Source organism: Primulina tabacum, chromosome 2 (assembly GCF_025594145.1).
Source record: "Primulina tabacum isolate GXHZ01 chromosome 2, ASM2559414v2, whole genome shotgun sequence".
In the NCBI taxonomy this organism is placed as follows: Eukaryota; Viridiplantae; Streptophyta; class Magnoliopsida; order Lamiales; family Gesneriaceae; genus Primulina; species Primulina tabacum.
Genome location: NC_134551.1, coordinates 50,127,724 through 50,151,263, shown reverse-complemented (window position 1 = coordinate 50,151,263; position 23,540 = coordinate 50,127,724). Strand labels below are relative to the sequence as shown.

The 23,540-nt window shown below is 34.6% G+C and overlaps 2 protein-coding genes and 1 non-coding gene across 3 annotated transcripts; 2 read left to right on the top strand and 1 right to left on the bottom strand.

The window, feature by feature from the left end:
* Positions 1–1,857: 1,857 nt before the first annotated feature.
* Positions 1,858–8,698, bottom strand: LOC142535466 (DNA-directed RNA polymerase II subunit RPB2-like). Its single transcript, XM_075641800.1, has 25 exons — positions 8,265–8,698; positions 7,527–7,748; positions 7,148–7,438; positions 6,861–7,058; positions 6,723–6,787; positions 6,541–6,627; positions 6,342–6,462; positions 6,219–6,263; positions 5,985–6,122; positions 5,833–5,905; positions 5,669–5,745; positions 5,492–5,599; positions 5,293–5,409; positions 5,059–5,214; positions 4,878–4,982; positions 4,466–4,591; positions 4,309–4,386; positions 4,105–4,200; positions 3,906–4,021; positions 3,747–3,816; positions 3,609–3,662; positions 3,394–3,537; positions 2,975–3,274; positions 2,463–2,885; positions 1,858–2,366 (listed from the first exon to the last, which is right to left on the bottom strand). The coding sequence occupies exons 1-25, from the start codon at positions 8,541–8,543 to the stop codon at positions 2,247–2,249; spliced, it is 3,609 nt and encodes a 1,202-aa protein (XP_075497915.1). The 5' UTR covers positions 8,544–8,698; the 3' UTR covers positions 1,858–2,246.
* Positions 8,699–15,760: 7,062 nt separating this feature from the next.
* Positions 15,761–22,892, top strand: LOC142535452 (callose synthase 12-like). Its single transcript, XM_075641799.1, is given in 3 exon segments — positions 15,761–16,117; positions 16,120–21,209; positions 22,581–22,892. Coding segments are annotated over 2 exon segments (5,307 nt in total). The 5' UTR covers positions 15,761–15,894; the 3' UTR covers positions 21,204–21,209; positions 22,581–22,892.
* LOC142538170 (small nucleolar RNA J33) lies at positions 18,841–18,921 on the top strand. The gene has a single exon (XR_012818708.1). It is a non-coding gene; the product is annotated as a small nucleolar RNA J33 (small nucleolar RNA).
* Positions 22,893–23,540: the final 648 nt, after the last annotated feature.

Genomic DNA, 23,540 nt, shown 5'->3' with positions numbered 1-23,540 from the left:
TTCCACACGATCACATAAAATTTTCAATTTATATATATATATATATATATATATATATATATATATATTTTTTTTTTAAGTCAATAGTAGGTATCTTGTGAGGCGGTCTCACGAATCTTTATTTGTGAGACGCGTCAACCCTACCGATATTGATAATAAAAAGTTATAGTTTTAGCATAAAAAATAATAATTTTTCATGGATAATCCAAATAAGAGATCCGTCTCACAAAATACGACATGTGAGACCGTCTCACATAAATTTTTGCCTAACTAAATAACACATAAGTAAGACTTCAACTCGAGACTTTTTGAATGTGGGAGCATGTCTTTGCCATTAGACCAAAGAATTGTTGTCTATACAAGTATGACTTATAACATAATGATTTAACTCAACTTTCTTGCCAACCCCTTTGATTTAACCATAACGATTAATTGGTTGTCTGATTTATAATCTTTCTTTCCGATAACAATTAGAACTATTAACGTCCATTAAAATCACTGTCCAAATAGAAATAAAATATACTTAATAAGTCTGTGTTATATCCCACGTCGTTAAAACGCATCCTCCTTTTCGCAACTTGCAAGGTTCCGTCAGCAACCACCTAGAATCTGATACGTGTTTGGCCATAATGTAGTCAACTTACCACACCTAATTGCACCAATTAGACTTACTTCTCAAATTTAATTTTATTAGAGCATCTCCAACCCATCTCTATTTTGGAGGAAATCTCCAAAATAGAGTATGGGTTGGTGCTCCAACCTAACTCCAAATACAATCTCAATTTTGGAGATTGCAACAGTGATCTTTCATTTTTGGAGAATCACTATTCATATAGAGATTCCACCAAATTACTGAAATGTCATCGTAACAATTGCAAAATAGTCCTTTTGTATTTTTATGTATTTGTTTTGCTCCATTTTATATTATTATATTTTAAATTATTTAATTAATTAATTTTAATGTTAAATAATTTTTATACTTAGTTAATTTATTTTAATTGTTTTATTATTTTCATGAATTAATTATAAGTATATTGTTTATAATAATCATGAAATGGAAATAATAAACAAGATAATGATCGCAAAAATTAATAACATAATTTATTAGAAACACTTATTGTCTATTTAATTTATTTAACTTGATAAACATGCGATTTTTTTAGATGATAAACAGTAGACAATACTAAATGACATCACAAACAATTAAAAAACATCACCAACAATTTAAAAAACACAAACAACAATAAAGATAAATGTCGATTTTTTATTGTATTATGTTTATCGAATTAATTGAGTTCGGTTATATAATACATAATGTAATTATATGTGTGTGTTTTTGAAAATGAAAAAAAAATGAAGTATTTTGTAATATTTTTAGAGGATATGGGTTGGAGAAGGTTTTTAAAAATAGAGATCACGGATCTCTATTTTAGAGGATAGAGGATGAAAAACAGAGGACATGTGTGTGTATTTGTGTGCAGGTACGTTCAGAATAATTAAATAATATTGGTTTTGTCTTTTCAGAAAATAGGTTTTGCAAAATAAATTACGTCCTATATGAGTGATATTTTCGATGAGTCGAGTTTAAGTTTTTTGGAAGTATTACTATTTAAAATAATAATAATAATAAAGCATCATCTCACAATTATCCAGCCAAGTCATTGTTTACCGAGTGACTCAAAAATATCGACAAACATGATCATATGATATTAATATAATTGAAATATTTTTTTAATAGAAATTAGATTTAAATTGATGGATTTTTAATTATTATTTTTTAATTCAGTTTTTTAAGATAATAAATATATTAATCTACTAAGGCCAAATCGAGACGGAGAGCGATCACCCATTGTCGATCGCGATCCTAAACGGCACCTTTTACAACACTGCTAATTATTGTGGCCAAGGATTAAGTTGTGTTGACGTTAGTGTTGCAGTGGTTCAAGAAAATGTTGAAACTCTACTGGTCCAGCAACATATGCTTGCCCACCAGATTTCAGAGCAGTTCGAAGGATTGAAGAAGACGGTTATTGAAGGACTCTGTGCAGCAGACAAAACGAGACCATCTCTTCAGAAACTTCTGGATGGTCTTACCAGAATTCAGCAGATTATTGTTGAGCAGTAATTGAGAGAGGATGGACTTAATTTTTTTGTTAATTTCCTTCTGGTATTTCTGGAACTTAAAATCCAATGAAAAATTTCTAAATTTATATGGTGCTGATCTTGCCTAATTAAAAATATCTTTTCTATCCCCCTTTCTTCTTCTGCTTTTTAATTGATTCGAGGTCCTTTGTTAGCAGCCTTGGTGAGATAGCCATAGCCACGAGTTCTTGAATTAGAAGCTTACAGGCATAAGGAATGTATGCCTGTCAATACAGAAAAAAAGCAGTCATTCAGTGATATATTAGGAGTTGAAGAACATCCAAAAAGCAAAATCCCGACTCTTGGGAAAAGAAATTAACCTGAACTATATCAGTTTTGTTCTTGCAGCTTCTACACTCGAAACTAAGTTTCTTTAAATTGGAAACGGCTATCAATCCACACCTCTCGCATACGTGAACTCTATATGCATCGCTTTGATCAAACAAACGTTCCTTCAAAAAATGTGCTGCCCCATGTGCTATCATGCAGTCACGTTCCATCTCTCCGAACCTTAGACCACCGTCTCGTGATCTTCCTTCGGCGGGCTGTCTGGTGAGGATTTGCATAGGACCTCTGCCACGAGAGTGGATCTTATCATCCACCATATGCTTCAGCCGCTGGTAATATGTTGGCCCCAGAAATATCAAAGATGATAGTTGACGCCCTGTGTGCCCGCTGTACATTCTTTCAAAGCCGCTCATTTGATAACCACATTTGTGAAGAGCTTTGCTGATGTTATCAACCTGAGGAAACATGGATCATCATGAAAAATGAAAAAAAAAAATCTGAACTAAGTCTAGGAAACTGGGAATACGTATACTAAATCACTCACGGTAACATCCGTAAAAGGAGTAGCGTCTCCTTCCTTTCCCATTTGAGCAGCCACCTTCCCCATAACACACTCAATAAGCTGACCAATTGTCATGCGTGAAGGAATGGCATGAGGGTTTACTATTATATCAGGAGTAATGCCTTCGATTGTCCATGGCATGTCTTCCTGTGAGTAAGTCATTCCAATTGTTCCCTTCTGTGCGTGTCTGCTACTAAATTTGTCTCCAATTTGAGGTATCCTGACAGATCGCATTCGGACTTTGACAAACCTCAATCCGTCAGCATTTGTGGTTAGCAGAACCTAATATAATGAAGCAAGATCGAACAACAGAAATGTAATGAACAAATGTTATTTCTAGGAGAACACATATTAACAGAAACAAAACATAGAGTTGCGAATAGAAATTGAAAATTTTGAACCTGATCCACGATTCCACTTTCACTATGTCGTAAAGAACAACTACGATCCTGGCGGGTGTATTTTGAAGATGGTCCTTGAGCTTCATCTTGCGAAAATGGTATTGTCTTTCCAATAATGACATCATCACCAGACACTCGCGATCCCTGATGCAAGCATAAATTGAATGGTGTTTTCTCCAGAAAATGAGAACTAATGTGAAGAAATATATACTCACCGGAGGCGCAAAACCATCAGAATCTAATTTATCATAAGATCCATGACGCATTCCCTGCAAACATCACTGCAACTTTGCTGGTTTTCTCGGAAGGTGGACAATGCTAGAAAATATTCAAACAAGTTGAAAATTACTAACCATGGTATTGTCGCTACTAGGACACCCAAAGTCCTCTTTCACTAATGTCCCCATCTTTTTCTCCTCATCCCTATGCCAAAACAAAAGAATGGAAATGAAGTTTGGAAGAAGAAAGGGTGTATCTTGATATCATCAAGGACTCGCTGTGAGGAGAATTACCGATATGAACGGAAGAACAAAGACCGAAAAAATCCTCGATCAATCGATGATTGGTTCATGATGATTGAGTCTTCTTGGTTGTATCCGGTGTAACAGGCAATAGCAACAACAGCATTCTGGTGTGAAGGTAAGAGAAAATTAAGTTGTTTTATTATCAAAATATAAAACCTGGTTGAAATTTGATTGGACTATGTCTTACGATGCCTGCTGGAAGCTGCCTAAAATGCAAATGCTCCATTGCACGAGTAGTGACTAGAGGCTTCTGAGGATAGTAAAGTACATAGGCTAGTGTATCCTGTTTGAATCAAAAAAAGACAAGCAACGCGGAGGTGTTAAGTGAACGGGAAAGGAAACATGATCTGAAATGCTCTGTTGAGTGGATAAATAAGTATTAATTGTTCACCATTCGAAGTTGGTAGTTGGTCACATATATTCCCATTGCTTGCTTTCCCATTGCCGATTGGTAAGTGTTACGAGGGGACTGCGCCACATCATTAAGAAGAAATCCTACTTATATAAATCATGTTAAGAAAAATATGGACAGAGTTAAGAAAAAGGACCTGGTTGTGATCAGGAAATGGTATGATTGATGCGCAAACACCCAGTAACAATGACGGATGGATTTCGCAGTGAGTGTATGTTTCAGAGTAAGCATCACTTGGATTATGTTTGGCATTTAGAAGATCCTAATCAAATCAGAAAATGGAAATTAGAGTGAATTTGTGAAACTTTGAGCAGGGAATGGAGGAAGTTTCCCCCATAACTGAAATAAAAAAAGCTGGTGTAGTTTTCAGAAGAGCAACTTTGCTCCTCCTCTTTCTTTGGTTTTTGTAACTTGTTTGAGATTATGACCTCTTATGTCAAAGTCCTAGTTATCTTGATATCAACATCGTTTCCTTGTGATATCTTTTTGAAAACCGTAAAACAAAATGAAGTGAGATAGATGAAAACAGAAGTACACGTGTTACTGACATTCATTGTCATTGATATCATTGTTGTCTCCTCTTCTTCGGTGTCAATATATTCAATAAATCCTTTCCTGATAAGGTCGTGCCAGCCATATTCTTCATGGGATTCCTGAGAGAGAACCAACACCACTAATCACAGGAAAAATATGTAACAGATCATTAAGAGCCATTTATGGTAATCATACCCTTTGCTGCAAGGCAAGAATATCTTTCTTCTTTATAAGCAACCTTTGTTTTTCAACAATGAATAACGGCCTACTGCAACGACCATAGTCTGTATACAGTCGAAGTTCTTTAAGACGTATGTCACGAATAATTCCAACTTCTGTATTGACATCCACCTACAATAAATTTAATCCACTCAAAATTTCAAGTTTTAATATAAAGATATAAAGAATTCAAGTGATCGGATGTTTTACTTGTCTCCTTAGCTGTTTGAGAGTCTTGACCAGCAGCTCTGGGTGACGGTGAATGCCAATCCAGTTGCCATTCACAAATATTTTGGTAGATTGAGGAATCACCGCTGGTGATATTTCCTATTCACGGGTAAGAATAACAAGATTAGTTGTGTATGAATTATATATTCAGCACAAAAAATATCTCAGGAAATGTCTGAACCTCAAAATTCTCTGTACTCCACTCGTCTAAAAACTCTAGAATGGGGTTCGCTGCTGATCCCACTGTTATGTACACCATAAGTGCAAGGTTCTTTACTAGTCCACATGCCTGAAATTAAACCAGTGTAAACTGCCAAAACATAATAACACATATTCATCGATGGTTTCATAATTTTACCTGTCCTTCAGGTGTTTCGGCAGGGCACATCATGCCCCAATGGGAATTGTGCAGTTGTCTCGGTTTAGCCAATTTACCTAGTTCAAAAGTTTCAGAATAAGAAAATGTCAAAAACTAGGGAATGAAGAAGAAATCAAAATGATCAGAGAAGTCAAAAGCCTCACCCTCTCGGCCGATAGGTGAGTTTAATCTCCTCAGATGGGAAAGCGTTGAGGCATAAGTCAAACGATTAAGAACCTGGTTCAAATAAATGCATGTGAACAAAAATACAAAGGCAATACTGAGAAGTATTTTCTCAATGAACAGAATAAATGACCTGAGAAACTCCTGCTCTGGTTCCGGCTGCATTTGCTTGTCCCCAGTTCCCGGTAGCAAGAGAATACTTGAGCCCACTTGTAATTGTTTTTGCTTTAATTGCTAACTGTAAATTTACATCTTTTCCATTGTCGACACACTGGTTTATTCACAGAATTTCTCCATATTAAGTCGTAGGAGCATTATTTATAAGAAATACAATCAGTTGTCCTAAGATGCCTTTAAATAAAGAGACCTTTTGAACATGAGATCTCACATCCCTGATTAATTTTCTGAATAACTGCACCAACACCAATGAATTACCACATGAATTTCATCAAAGTTATCCAAAGAATATCCAAACATTAAAACTGCAGACCGTCCTAAATAAACCGCCAAGTAAAGGACCGGCAAGGTCCAGTCTCTTGTTCGCGTAGTGATCGCGGTCATCTTCTGGCCTTCTTCCAAGGACACAAAGTAAGAGTCTGTGGATTATATAACTGGAAAAGCCAAACCTATCACTTTTGGACATTTAGCAGTAGAAATCCAGTCGAACAACCTTATGTGTCGAAACTAACCCAAAATAATAAGCTTTCTTTGTTTCACAATACTCCTCAGTACCAACATGTGGAAGCATTTCTCTTTGGAGGATTTCTTTGGCATACCTGTCCAAGATAAAAGTGTTCTTAAGCATCAGGATATAACAGTATTGCACAGTATTGTTTTATGCATTAATTAAGTTTGATCACTTGATGCATACTTTATTCTTTTATCTCTCGTAACACCAGTAGTAGATCCTCTCTTGCCAATGTAGTCAAGCGCAACCTAGCAAAAATATGTTTCAACAGTTCAGCAGCTGCTTATGGCTCTATGTATAAATAAGAATTCCAATAAACACCTGTTGATTTTGGATCACAAATGCCTCTTCCAAGGAAGGTCTAAGCAATTCCATCATTTGAACATCGTTAAAATCATAGCAAATATGTTCTAAAATATCTTTGTCCGCGACAAAGCCTAATGCACGGAAAACAATTATTATAGGAATTTCAGTCCTAATGTATGGGAGTGTAGTGCGAATATACTGCGCCGAGGATCCCTGCATAACAAATACGTAAGATCACGTTCAAATTTAAATCCATGAAGCACAGTAAATTTATTATTCATATGATGAGGAATTCTGATTACCCCTTTAGCACCGGATCTAGACAGCATCCTAACAAACATACTGCTGGGTGCCTTGCTTTGAGACTCAACTACAGATCTAACTTCAGCTACATACGAATACTTGTTAGGCTGCCGTTTCTTGAACACATAAACATGATTGCTGCTCATCTTTTCCTGAGCAATGAGGACTTTCTCGCTGCCATTTATTATGAAATATCCGCCTTGATCATAAGGGCACTCCCCCAACTCTGTTAAGTCTTTCTCAGATAGATGATACAAACTACAATAGCTCGAACGAAGCATTATTGGAACCTAAAGACACGGTAACATATAAGAGAAATGCTCGAATCACAGATCTATGATAAGGATCAAAACGATTAAGACTCGACAACCTAAGTACCTTTCCAATGAAAACTTTGGTGAATTCTTGAGTTTCCGCGACTTCTTCGCAGTCATAACCCCTTTTTATGACTCTCTTGGTGACATCCACGTACAATGGCGAAGAGTAACTCAAGTTTCTTAATCTTGCAGCTTTTGGATACAATGTGTTAGTCTCCCCGTCAGACTCAGTCATCATAGGTTTACTCAGGTAAATCTGGCCAAAGTTAATCCTGTAGATTGTCTGAATAGCAGTTTAAAATAAGTTCATTTTAAAAAAATTAGCCAAACACCATGACCCCCAATTTTGCCAGTTTTCATCTACCCTATCTCACATAGTTCTTTCCGTGCATCGCATGTTTTTGTTATTCATTTTAGGACGAACAAAAAAATCTGAACATTTTTTCAAAGAATAAATGCATGCATGCCCCGAAAGGCCACTCATGATGTGTAATAATTGTTTTCCTTCTTTGAATCTTTTTGCTGCCGAAAAAGATCCACTGAAATTATTTTTTAAAAAATTACTGATTTGGGGTGACCATAGAGGAAAGCCGATATGTTAATGTCGACCAAAACTTTTACACAACCACTTAGAATCAAGTCAAATTGCTTAGAATAAGTTCCTTTGTTCTAATTCCAAAACTTCAATTCGTTAATCTTTAAGTTTCTTTATAAAATAATTCTAAAAAACTATCGAAATAAATTCGAGTTTCCTAATTCGCAAGTGATCCATCACAAGAATTAAGAAAAGGCAACCAACCTCCACAAAATCGGAGCTTCGACCCGGGTAATGCTGAGTCTCGGGTCGGATCTCAATGTTGGCGGACTCGTCCACGATTTCCTGCATGGTATTCTGTATGAACTCGTTGAACGAATCCAACTGCTGCCTAACCAATCCCTTCTCCTCGAAAAACGCACTGATCACAGCCCATGCATCCTCCTGCGAAATCTCTTGAGATCCATCGTCCTCCTCGTAATCGAGTTCTATTTCACCGCTATGATCCCGATTCCCGTGCTCAAATCCCCCGCCGCCATACATTTCAAACAGCAGGAAAATGAATCAATCAGAAAAGCTTTTGTTTCTCCTTTCTTACGATTTCTCTCTCTCCACCCCGTTTCTGCTCTGCTTTTCCTGTTTGCACGTTGCATTAATTGATAAATGTGGGTTTCCAACCGATTTTCACTTGACATTTGGATTTAGTGAATTCCAAATCTGAACCAACTCATACGGAATTCCCGGGAATCTGGTGTAAATTTATAAAACCCTAGAATCAATGGGTTGGGTTACGTCTGATCATGAGCCAGCATATGTAGTAGCGATAGCAGGTGCATGTAAAGGAAACTGCCAATTACCGAAAGCATGCATACGAGCGCCCGTGTGTGATCTTTTTTTTTTCGTTCTCATTAAATTAATTAAATAAAAATTAAAAATTACTCCACAAAAGTAATAACTGGAAATTTCTATGAATAACCAAAATTTAGTGGACATAGGCTTTTTAGGAAAAAATTTCCAATTAAATTAAATAATCAGGTCATTTGCATTGTATTGTATGTATTTGATATTTGACACTATCTCTCTATCGAACGTAAAAATTATAACACGCACGAGAGGTAAACGTAAGAGTATAAAATGTAGGAGAGATGAATGCAAATTATCCATAAATATTAATCTATATGAATAAAACTTTTAAAATTTTATTAAATACTTTTTTTGATTATCTTACGAAAAGAAAATATATAATTGATGATCACAAAAAATACTTTATGATGATAGATATTGCAGTTTAACATCATTTTTTGTCAATATTGAATCTTATCACTAGCAAGAATATACCAAAGTGTATATCTAAGTTCCAAAATTTGATTTACCAAGTGCTTGAACGTAACTAATACAAGATAACTTTGCTTCTACTACATTAGGAGTGTTCAAATTTCGGGAAAAATCGACACAACCAAAATTTGGTTATTAGACCGGTTTTGGTTTTGGTTTTGTAATACCTCAGACTTAGACTTACTTCTTTAACAAGTTGATTAAATCATAACCTTTTTAAATGGGAGATCACTAACACTTACTCACTGTGGCCATGAGATCTTAGATGAGAATTGGAGGCTTATCAATAAGATATGAAAAAACATGAACTAAAGATTTCTCATCAATGAGATATAATTAAGACTGGAGGCTCATCAACGAGACAAGTTCTTAGGTGTACTTTTATATATTTTCGATTGAGTTTCAATTTTTTTTACCTGCTCGATAAATTAACTATCTTGGGCTCCATTAAATTCAATTTAAGGTTATGATCAATTTTTTTTATCCCTCAAATTAACAAGCTAGGGAATGTAGGGTCTGTGCATAAGGCTAGGGCTTTTTCATTGTTTACCGTAAAACCAAAACAATTTTCGTGTCTAAGGTAATTCTGAGAAACATTTATTTTTTTCGTAACATACCAACTAGATGGGTGTGATAAAAATTAGAATCACTTTATGGGATGAGAAAAAATAAAAAACATTTCACATCCTGACAAATGAAGTGACTTGTTATATTATATAAAAAAAATCTTCCGAATATTTACTTAAATAATTATAGTATTATTTTGATATATTACTTATATAAAAATAATAACAACAACGAATTTGATATATCAAAACTTAAATCATAATGAATGAGACTTGAAATTAGGGGTGTCAGTTTAGGTGAATCGGATGTTATCAAGTCGGGTTGAAATATGAGTATTACAAAAAAAATTCTCAATCTGAATCCGAACTCACCAACCAGCTTGCTAACCCGATCAACCTGAAAGGTTTTTTTTTTAAAAAAAATATGATTTTTTGATATGCAAGTATGCAAACATTTGTTTTATTAATATTTTAATTTAAACTCACAATAACAAAATATTGTCTAAATATATGATAATTAAGTTTCGTGGATTTAAATTTAAGAGTATAATTTATGTAAATTATTAATTACTTGATAAAAGAAACAAATGTTTAGAAAATGTAAATACTTAATAAAATAAATATTATATGATAAAATTAATGGGATCAATGACAATAAAAAATGTCCAAGCATGTAGAAATAAATTTCAATAAATTTTTTTTAAAAAATAAATATTTTACATAATAAATATTTGATCAAGTATTCTCAGTTATGGACAAATTCATAAATTTGAAAGTTAATTTGTAGAAAATTTAAAGTATATTAATACAGAAAATTAAAAATTGTTTAAAAATTATATATTTTATAAAATAAATATTATATGATGAAAATTAATGATATAGATATACAATAAAAAAAATTCAAACATACAATACAAAAAAATATAATCAATATTTATTAATTTTTTAAAAAAATCGGGTCAACTCGGGTGAAACCACAGTTGACCAGAACCCGACCCAACCCAGCTATTTTTTTCAAGTTTGCTTTCAGGGCCAACCCGACACAACCCGACGTAAATGGTCGATTGTATGGATCCTACTTAAGTACGTGGGGAAACCTACCACACCGAATATTGGTGGGAGCCATCTCTTTAGCCCGTAATATTTATTTCGGAATCCTGAATAGTCACTATATTTCACTTGATGAGATATTTTTGTATAGATATATTTTTACTGATATATATCATTTCATATTGAATTATTGCACTATTACATTGTCGTTTGACTTGTTATAAATATACTAGTATTTAACACGTGCGATGCACGGGATGATATTATTAAAAGTTAATGAAAAATGAATATATATTTAAATTGAAAAAAATAATATAATTATAAAAAATAAAAATAAAAACTATTTTTTCGCTAATTTTAAAAAACTTTCATAAATACAACAGATGTCGATTAATTTTTTTAGCTAATAATTACTATCATATATCAAAATTTTAGATTGTGTTAACCTAAGGCAATGACATGATGCTTATCGTGTTAAGTGCATTGATGTCGACCACCAACCTTAATACATATTTAATTCTTTAATTTTCGAGAAGCTATATATTATTATTTTTTAACATGTGATAAAAAATATTTTTAAATCAAATTCAATAAAATTATTGAGAAATACTTTTTTAAAAATTCAGTAATTTCGTCTAAATCCACATTCACAAACAAGTTTGTGACATGACACGTGTTTGACACATTTGAATGATAACAATAATTGTTTCATCAATATCTTTATCCAAATGGGTTGTGATTTTATTTACAAAATCACTTCATAATATACACAACAGTCTATTATTTCAAAAGCAAAATGAAAAATGTGATCATAAGTAAATTATGTATATATAAATCAGAAAAGTTATTTTATTAACATTTACTGTGTGTATTCCAAAACAATGTCAATAAATTTTATAAGGTGTCTTCTAATAAGATGCGTACTTTTTTTAGAATTGATTTAATCATTTCCATTACGGGACATTTTATACTATCATGTATCCGTGAACTTTGTAATATAGAAGAAAATTATCACATTAGTAATACGTAATAATTAAAATTTTGTGCAAATAGAATAATAATATTTTTTACTTCTCGATCATGAAAGACAGATTTCAAATTTAATGTCTCATTGTTCTCGTTATTTCCATATGTAGATAGTTCATAACAACGAATAAATCTAAATTTAAACGAACATTACATCTTGGAAGGATTCACCTCATATATGGTGCTGAAAAGAGGAGTCATTGCAGAATTCAAATTTGGAGTAGATAAATTTAGTAAGATAAATAGAATAAAATTGGTTTCTAATATAATATGCAATATTGCATTATTTATAATTTAAAATTTAAATAAAACATCCCAATGGACAAAACTTATACATTTGATGCTTTTGACAGAATTATATCATACATTAACTCTTTTAAATTATGAAAATCTCGAATTGCATGCATTGGGTATTAAACATTTCTGATTATTGAGGGTAATATACATGTTTATTGAGAGTAATTTAATGTTCACTCTTTTGAATCTATCTTTTTTTAATTTTCTCATGCTCTATTGTTTGAATTTTTAAAAAGACAAATCAAGATATACAATATGCATATGGTATTGGAAGAAAACTACAACACATTAATTCTTTCAAATTGAGATAAAAAAATTTATGATATTAAATGTAATTTAATGTCAATTGGAAAATCTTGTTGTAGTGATAACTTTTAACACTCAACCAATTTTATTTTTAGAAAAATTAAATAAATTAATTAAATATTGTATTTCTTTTTTAGTAAGTAATTTGGACAGAAAATTACTTAAATAGCAAAATGTATTTTTGAACTATTTACCTCATGAGTGATACTGAACATTGCAATTATTTGTATTTTAAATTTATTTATACAATTTTTAATTAAATTGATTAATATAATCAATGCAAAAATTTTAATATAGTTTACGTTTTCAATAGAGTTTATTTTCAATTTGAGTAAAAAAATAAAAAAAACATATAATACATAAATTACATTTGAATTAATATAAAAATTAATTAAATTCAAAATTGAATTAAATGAATTGATATAATCAATGCAAACAATAATTGAAGTGATCATTTATTGCAGTACACATATGTCAATATTCATAATATATCTTTCTTTTTTAGAAATGAAATTTTGACGAGAAATTATTATTATTATTATTATATATATATATATGAGTGATGCCGAACATTGCAATCATTTATATTTAAAATTTATTTATACAGTTTGTAATAAAAATTAAATAGATCATTGTAACACAAATCATTTCACAAATTAAATTGATTGATACAATCAATGCAAAATTTTTAATGTAGTTTATGTTTTTAATATGCAAACAATAATTGAAATTATTATTTATTGCAGTACATATATTTCAATATTCATGATATATCTTTCATTTTTTTAGAAATGACATTTTGGCGGGAAATTACTATTTTTGACAAAAACTCTGCTTTTATATAGATATAGATAAGCTCAATTTTATTCCATCACTAAATCCTCAAAAACTTAACGTTTATGTTCTTTTATTTGTTGTAAATTTCAGATACATGATTACAAGACTCGTATGAAAATTGATAATGAAAATGTTGGTTCAACAACGTGATTTTTCTGTTAAATTTTATTTTTGTTATATTTTGAAAGTCAAAGATTATAAAAGCTTTCACTGCTATAAATATAAGTTAATGATGTTATTATGATTCGAGGGCCCACAACATACCCATAAAAAAGTTAGCACCAAAATTTTATCCAAAAATTAGAAGTGCGAATCTTTTTTAGTTCTTCTAAATTAAATACTAATTTAATCTATGTTAATAAATACCCAAAAAAATATGTACACCAAAATGTACCCAAAAAATTAGAAGTAAATACTAACAATCGTAATTTATTTTTTTAATTTTTTAATCCGGAAAGTCACGCCAATTGAAGTGGCTTGACTCTAATTTTTATCACGCCTATTAAACCGACGTGTCATGGTAGAAACATATGTTTTTCAGAATTGCCATAAATATGGAAATTGCTTGGGTTTTGCGGTAAACAGTTAAAAAGCCCTCAATGCTGTGAGATTACGATAATTATCTCTTTTCAACTAGTGTTTTTTTTAATTAAAGATGACAAAATACAAATCTTTGCGTGTGTGCGAGCCTGAAAATCTGAGGAAATCGTTGACTCTGCTGTTCCTCAATCGCTCACATAAGCAATAACAAAGTCACAAAGATTGCATGCAACCAGTTTCCTCGCTGATAGATATAAATCAAATGAATTAAAAAAAATATTATACAAGCACGCGAGTTGCGTGCGTCGGTGCACTAATTATTATTATTATCGCGACGCTTAACTTAAGTTACAAGTTGTCAATAAGCCAAGTAAAATTAAATCCCAATCGATTCGGTTGTGCAATTAAATAATGGGAAGGAATCAATAATCATGCATCCATCCAAACGCGTAAGTTCAGCAGTTTCCTTTTTAACAACAGTCCACGAGTTATCCCTCCACACGGTTTGGCTCACACTTCCAAATCCAAAGTAGAATTAGCCGTTGACCTCACATATAATAATCGGATAGCTTCACATAATACCTCGTACATATATATTAATAAATGTTTATATGTGTAAAAGGTAGTTTCAAATTTCTTGGGAAAAATGTGGTATAGGCGAAGTTTTTAATTATTATTTTGGTGTACAATATTTTTTTTTCATATTTTATTTTTATTTTTGTTTTTGTATAATTATAACATTTTCAAATTTTTTTTGCTGAAAAAATCCCCAATTTGTGTGCTACCACATTCCCATATAATTAACTTAATAATTTTTTTAATATTTTATTCATTTTCAATTTTACCAAACAAGCAAGGGAAAGAAGATTTACTAAAGAAATTCCAATAAGAACAAGAAAATCCAGTCCACACAATCTATATATATTTCTTATAAAACGTATAACATAATTTTGATATGCTTTTCGATACTCATTAATCGTGTTCAATATATGTTCATATCAACTGTATATACGTGTGCATTTATTAAGTATATACAGAAATAGATATTACAGACAGACAGCTTACATTTTTTTTTATATAGACATAACTAACTACACGAAATCCATTAATCTCCAAAATCGGAGACTTTACTTCTTCCATAGAAGAATCCAGTTTTAATCTTAAAACGATGTGTAAAAAGGCGCAAATTGGCGTAATGTCCGATACATTATATTACTATTGCTATAAATATCGACAAAATGGAGGAACCTCGCTGAAGATCCGTACAATTTGCACAATTTTATCAATGATAAAAATAATAATGACAAAATCTCAGCTCTAAAAGCCATTCAAAATAAATCTCCTTTATTCAAATTTAAGATTAAAACAATAATCCGAATTATTCTGTGCTACACTTTGAGTATCTCTGTTTAATGATGTGGTTAAATGTTGGCTTTTGAATAATCAACATATATCTCAAATTTTATAAAAATGTGAAAGCCTCACACAATCTAATGATATTGAAATAGGGGAGCAACACTCCTCGTATAACATATACTAATCACAATAACCCTTCCAGAACTCAAAAACATTCAAATTATCTAGCTGTTTAAATTGAATATATCGGAAAAAATTACTAAATAATACCACAACTAATAAATATTTTATGAAAATATTGGTTGTATAAAATTCAGTAAATTTCTTTTTAAAAAAAAAATAAAAAGCAGCAAATGACTAAATTTATTTGTTGACCATTTAAAAGCAAAGACTCGGTTGATGTACAACAATTACAGCACGTGTTACCATCGTGACATGAGCATGTTGATGTACCATCCGCCATTGTCATTTGAAAACATTTCATAGATCAATCCCAAAGTTCTGCACTGACGAGAACAAATATAAACCCAAAAACTTCAAATAAAAACCCTCAGAATTCTCAGATCTATCCGAATGCGACGATGAATCAGCGGCCTCAGCCACACTCTGCCGGAAGCGAAGATGTATACAACATCATCCCGATTCACAATCTCCTCGACGACCACCCTTCGCTCCGTTTCCCCGAGGTCCGGGCCGCTGCGGCTGCACTTCGGGCCGTTGGTGACTTGAGAAGGCCGCCTTTCTCAACATGGAAGCCCCACTACGACCTCCTTGACTGGCTCGCGCTCTTCTTCGGTTTCAAGCTTCTAATGTCGACAACCAGAGGGAGCATCTCGTACTCCACCTGTCTAATGCACAGATGCGCCTCTCTCCGCCTCCGGACAACATTGATACTCTTGACCCTGCCGTCCTCCGCCGCTTCCGTCGCAGGCTCTTGAAAAATTACACCAGCTGGTGCTCTTACCTCAACCTCAAGTCCAACATCTGGCTCTCTGATTCCTCTCGCAACGCCTCCGCGGGTCACCGTCGGGAACTTTTATACGTTTCTCTTTATTTGCTTATTTGGGGGGAGTCTGCCAATTTACGTTTTATCCCGGAATGCATTTGTTATATATTTCATAACATGGCTATGGAATTGAACAAAATCTTGGAGGATTACATTGACGAGAACACTGGGAGACCTTTTTTGCCGTCTGTTTCTGGAGAGAATGCCTATTTGAATAAAATTGTGAAGCCAATTTATGATACGATCAAAGCTGAGGTGGATAATAGTAGGAATGGTACAGCTCCGCACTCTGCTTGGAGGAATTATGATGATATAAATGAGTATTTCTGGAGTAGGCGGTGTTTTGAGAAGCTTAAGTGGCCCATTGACTTGGGGAGTAATTTTTTTGTTAGGGGGCATAAGGGGAAGAAAGTGGGGAAGACGGGGTTTGTTGAGCAGAGGTCGTTTTGGAATCTGTTTAGGAGTTTCGATAAGTTATGGATCATGTTGATTCTCTTTCTTCAAGCAGCTATTATTGTGGCATGGGATCACAAGTTCCCATGGCAGGCACTGAAGGAGTCATCTGTTCAGGTCAGATGCTTGACTGTGTTTTTCACGTGGAGTGCATTGAGGTTCTTGCAGTCAGTGCTGGATGCTGGAATGCAATATAGTCTGGTGACGAGGGAGACTAAATCTTTGGGAGTTAGGATGGTTTTGAAAAGTTTGGTTGCAGCTGCATGGATTGTGGTGTTTGGCGTGTTCTACGGAAGGATATTGAGTACGAGAAATGCTAATGGGGAATATGAAAAAAGCAGAATTGTAAATTTTCTTGAGGTGGTTGTGGCTTTTATTGCCCCAGAGCTGTTAGCCTTGGCCTTATTTGTTCTTCCCTGGATTAGGAATTTTTTGGAGAATACAAATTGGAAGATATTTTATCTGTTGTCCTGGTGGTTCCAGAGCAAGATTTTCGTGGGTCGGGGCCTTAGGGAAGGTCTCGTGGACAATATAAAATATACCCTTTTCTGGATTCTAGTGCTTGCAACAAAATTTTCCTTCAGTTACTTCATGCAGATTAAGCCTTTGATTGCTCCCACAAAGACATTGTTACATCTCAAAGATATTAGTTATGAGTGGCATGAGTTCTTTAGTAACAGTAACCGATTTGCTGTGGGGCTGTTGTGGCTCCCAGTTATTTTAATCTACCTCATGGATATACAGATTTGGTACTCAATTTACTCATCATTTGTTGGCGCAGCGGTTGGGTTGTTTGATCACTTGGGTGAGATTCGTAACATGCAGCAACTGAGGTTGAGGTTTCAGTTCTTTGCTAGTGCTATTCAATTTAATCTGATGCCCGAAGAGCAGCTTTTGAATACCAGGGGAACATTTAGCAGCAAAATTAAAGATGCCATCCACCGGTTGAAACTGAGATACGGGCTAGGCCGACCGTTCAAAAAGCTAGAATCCAACCAGGTGGAGGCTTACAAATTTGCCTTGATATGGAATGAAATCATTAATGTATTCAGGGAGGAAGACATTGTCTCTGACCATGAAGTGGAGCTATTAGAGCTGCCTCAAAATGATGATAAGGATCCTAAATGTAACTGGGAAATTCGAGTGATTCAGTGGCCATGCTTACTTCTGTGTAATGAGCTGTTGCTTGCTCTCAGCCAGGCTAAAGAGTTGGTAGATGCGCCTGATCGGTGGCTTTGGTATAAGATATGTAAAACTGAGTATCGGCGATGTGCAGTTATCGAATCTTATGACAGTTTGAGGCATTTTTTGCTAGCCATTGTTAAATATGATTCTGAGGAGCGTTCAATAATCAGAATCTTTTTTCAGGAAATCGATGAGTGGATTCGGCTGGAGAAATTCACGAAAAACTACAACATGACAGCACTCCACAGAATCCATGAAAAAGTTGTCCATCTTCTAGATCTTGTACTCAAGCCTAATAAAGATGCAGATAAGGCGGTGAATGCTCTTCAGGCACTTTATGAGACTGCAATTAGAGATTTCCTGAAAGAGAAGAGAAGCAATGACCAGCTAAAGGAAGATGGTCTGGCTCCTCAAGGAACAATGTCTAATGATAGATTGCTTTTTCAAAATGCTGTTGAGTTACCGAGTGCAAGCAATGAGAAATTCTATCGTAGAGTTCGGCGGTTGCACACCATTCTTACATCTCGGGATTCAATGCAGAAAGTACCTGAAAATCTTGAGGCAAGACGCCGAATTGCCTTCTTCAGCAATTCCTTGTTCATGAACATGCCCCATGCTCCACAAGTTGAGAAAATGATGGCCTTCAGTGTTTTGACTCCATATTACAGTGAGGAGGTACTATACAGCAAGGAACAACTTCGTACTGAGAATGAAGACGGGATATCCACCCTTTTCTACTTGAAGACCATCTATGCCGATGATTGGAGAAATTTTTTGGAGAGGATGCGGCGAGAAGGGATGGTAAGTGAAAAAGAATTGTGGACAAATAGGTTGAGAGATCTTCGACTTTGGGCATCGTATAGAGGCCAGACACTTACTCGCACTGTGAGGGGAATGATGTATTATTATAGAGCCCTTGAAATGCTGGCTTTTCTAGATTCTGCTTCCGAGATGGACATGAGAGAAGGATCTCAACAACTTCGTTCTATGAGGCGTAATAACAATGTGGACGGTTTAAGCTCAGAAAGGTCACCCTCCTCGAGAAGTTTGAGCCGAGCTAATAGTTCAGTCAGCTTGTTGTTCAAAGGCCATGAGCGTGGAACTGCTTTGATGAAATATACTTATGTGGTTGCATGTCAGATTTATGGTTCTCAAAAGGCCAAAAAGGATCCCCATGCTGAGGAGATACTATATCTGATGAAAAATAACGAAGCACTTCGTGTTGCCTATGTTGATGAGGTGTTGTCAGGGAGGGATGAGAAAGATTATTACTCTATCCTGGTGAAATTTGACAGGAAGTTGCAGAGAGAAGTTGAGATATATCGTGTCAAGTTACCTGGCCCAGTGAAGCTTGGAGAGGGTAAACCTGAGAATCAGAATCATGCCATTATCTTCACTAGGGGAGATGCAGTTCAGACCATTGACATGAACCAGGACAACTATTTTGAAGAGGCTTTAAAGGTCCGGAACCTTTTGGAGGAATTTACTCGCTACTATGGTATTCGGAAACCTACCATCTTGGGAGTCCGAGAACATATTTTTACAGGCTCTGTATCGTCACTTGCTTGGTTCATGTCTGCTCAGGAAATGAGTTTTGTCACCCTGGGGCAGCGGGTTTTAGCTAATCCTTTGAAAGTTCGGATGCATTATGGGCATCCTGATGTGTTTGACAGGTTTTGGTTTTTGACTCGAGGAGGGATAAGCAAAGCTTCCAGAGTGATTAATATCAGCGAGGATATTTTTGCTGGATTCAATTGCACATTGCGAGGCGGAAATGTTACTCACCATGAATATATCCAAGTAGGAAAGGGAAGGGATGTTGGGCTTAATCAAATTTCTATGTTTGAAGCTAAGGTTGCCAGTGGAAATGGTGAGCAAATTCTGAGCCGAGACGTGTACAGATTGGGTCATCGGCTGGACTTCTTTAGAATGCTCTCGTTCTTTTATACAACTGTCGGCTTTTTCTTCAATACCATGATGATTCTTCTTACTGTGTATGCCTTTTTGTGGGGCCGGCTTTATCTTGCGTTGAGTGGAGTAGAAGGTTCTGCATTAGCAAATAATACCGATGATAATAAAGCACTTGGTACAATATTGAATCAGCAATTCATAATCCAACTTGGTCTCTTTACTGCCTTGCCAATGGTCGTGCAAAGTTCACTTGAATTTGGCTTTCTGAATGCACTCTGGGACTTTATTACCATGCAGCTCCAGCTTTCTTCAATATTCTATACGTTCTCCATGGGAACCCGTGGTCATTACTTTGGAAGGACTGTTCTTCATGGTGGTGCAAAATACCGTGCGACAGGGCGAGGTTTTGTGGTGCAGCATAAGAGTTTTGCTGAGAATTATAGATTGTATGCCCGAAGTCATTTTGTGAAGGCTATTGAACTTGGTTTGATACTTACAGTGTATGCTTCCTACAGTCCGGTAGCTACAGGCACTTTTGTGTACATAGCATTGACAATTTCCAGTTGGTTTTTAGTTGTGTCCTGGATTTTGGGCCCTTTCATTTTTAACCCTTCCGGTTTTGATTGGTTAAAAACCGTGTACGATTTCGATGAGTTTATGAACTGGATATGGTACAGGGGTGGCGTATTCACAAAGTCTGAGCAGAGCTGGGAAAAGTGGTGGGATGAAGAACAAGATCATTTGAGGACAACTGGTCTTTGGGGAAAGGTACTGGAAATTATTTTGGACCTCCGCTTCTTCTTCTTTCAGTTTGGGATTGTATATCAGTTGGGCATTGCTGCTGGAAGCAAGAGCATTGCTGTTTACTTACTTTCATGGATTTACGTGGTTGTGGCTCTTGTACTTTACATGGTAGTAGCATATGCTCGTGACAAATACGCTGCAAAGGAACATGTCTACTATCGTTTGGTGCAGTTCCTTGTTATTATTCTCGTGATAGTTGTGATAATTGCCTTGCTGGAGTTTACTCATTTCAAAGTTATTGATCTCTTCACAAGTTTACTGGCTTTTGTCCCCACCGGGTGGGGTTTTATATCGATCGCACAGGTTCTAAGACCGTTTTTCGAGAAAACAATGCTCTGGCAAGTTGTTGTTTCTTTAGCTCGCTTGTATGACATAATGTTTGGAGTCATTGTGATGGCTCCCGTGGCCCTTTTATCATGGTTGCCTGGATTCCAAAATATGCAGACTAAGATTCTTTTCAATCAAGCATTTAGTAGAGGCCTTCACATATCTCAAATTGTGGCAGGAAAAAAACCAAAGGCTGATTTGTGATTTAAGGTACTTTATTCTTTAATATTTAACCATATTTTTAAAATATTCCAGTTCACAGTATGTGATTTTTTCGAAATTTAGATTTCTCTATATTCACACTTGATTTTTAACTCTTACCAAGTTCAGCCATGCTCTTTTCTAGTTGGTGGTGCTAGTGTTGAGTATCTAAACGCTCGTTGTAGATTCGTACCATGGTTGTATTTTAATTTTGCAACTCCAATACCCATACTTGTACCTTTTGCATTTTTGGTTAATATGGACAAACTCTTATAGTAATATGACAGTTATTTCACATGTCAATGGATCAATGAATGTTCCTTGTCACGTGAATAAACGAAGGAATGTCAGTGAATAAGTTACGTAAGAAACTTACATTCGAAATTAGGATCATGTGATCATGGCTTTGGAATTTATGAGAGCATGCAGTTTGAGTGCACCAATTTACATCAAGACAGAGTGGCTTTTATGAGATGGTTCTATCATAACTCTCTTGTCAGGACACAGATAAATGCTATCTAGAGTTTCCCTGCAAGGTGATGTTAGTCAATGACTACCCGCCACTGTGACCTGATTTTGCTTTTAGATTTTAGTTCTAAACTAACATTGTTGAGGCTGTTCTTTGAACTGTACCAACAATCACTTGTTATTAGATGCTGGTGGTTGTGTGTTTCAGTTTGCTAATCTTGAGAATTTCACTTTTATTTTCTGAACCTAAAGGAAAGCTTACTGAGTTTCGTTCGCATTTTTTCAGTTTGCTGCATCATTGTACAATCTTTTTCAATGCATGGCATCTAGCTCTTGTTAGGCAAGCCTAAACTAAGTTAATGTCTTCATGTATAATAAATAGTGGGAATTTGGGTTATTTTATTTATTTTCACGACTGAAAAAATAAGAAATGCAAAGTTTAGTTATTTGATCTTGGTGATTGAGAATTTACATATTCTTCTTGGTTGTCAAGTGTAACCCTATGTTCTAGCCTGAAAATAAACTTCATGTGAAGTAAGAATTTGAAAGAAATAAAATCACAGATTATGGGACCAGTTGAAGTGAAAGTAAAACTGGGATATACATGACTTATCAGCTGGAACCCAAACAATAGAATATTCTCTCTGGTGCCCAGATCTGTATCAGTTGGGTCTTGGTGTGGAGTGCAAATATCTGAAGTGGCAGGATTCTGCTATATTTACTGATTTTCATAGTTTGAGATAAGTTTAGGGTGAAATTTCGATATTCGCTGATATTTTTTGTTTGGGGCGACAAACTTCATGAATCACGATGTATTTATATGTTCTTTTTAGCTCTTCACTTTGTCTTTATGGATGATGCAGACATTAAACACTCCTTTTGATGCATGGTCGATATTTATTGTGTTCTCAGGTTTAATGTTTCGTGGCAAATAGGTTTAGAAATCGAGGTTCGAGGATTGTATTTTTTTGAAGAGTTTATAGTAGTGGATCGTAGCAGGATTTGTTTTGAAAACCGTCTTTGAAGCATCCAAGGGGAAAGAAGATTCTGATAGGTTTTCTTTGTTTTTTTCTCTCTTCATGGTCACTTGATGTCGTAATTGGCCAATTCTTTGTACGTTTATAGCTTCATTATTTGCCTTCAGTTGCAGAAGTTTTGTATGATAAGAATTTGTGTCCATGCTATCATATCCGAGGTAGTGTAAAAATTGCTTTGTTTTTGTCATTCTTCTTGCAAATTCCAGGACTAGGCAAGCTCGAATCCTGATTTAATGGTCAGATCTTTTACTCAGGCTCACGGGTGATCCATGAGCTTCTCTCTTTCCATTGACGGTGCTCTCATATTACTATGGCCTGCTATGCTATAATTTCCAAAACTCAATGTATTCTATTTTTATGCGAATTTTGCAAGGTTCTAAAAATTGTCAGACGTTAGTTGGACTTCAAACCAGCGTCTAGGCGGGAACTAGGCGACACTAAGCGGATCACATATTATAACTACAAAATAATAACATCAAATTTAAAATACATTCAAAATTGTATAACCAATAAAATATAATAAATATGCTCCATTTATTTTTCTCAAATGTTAAACTTGTTTTTTATCGGATACAAATTCAATATCATCATTGTAATCTTTTTTGGATGCAAAAATATCACCGTGAAGTTATCTCACTTTAAAGCTTTTTCAGGACCGTAGATTTTCATATGTTCTAGTAGCTTCATCAACGATTTGCCAAGTGAGCCCCAAACCTGATTCTACTTCATTTTCTTCTCCATCATCACGATCCAGCATTTTGCATTGGAAGCAGTCTTTTGCAAAATATACTTAAAAGCCCAAAAACTTTTTTTAAAAAAGCTCAAAACACACAAG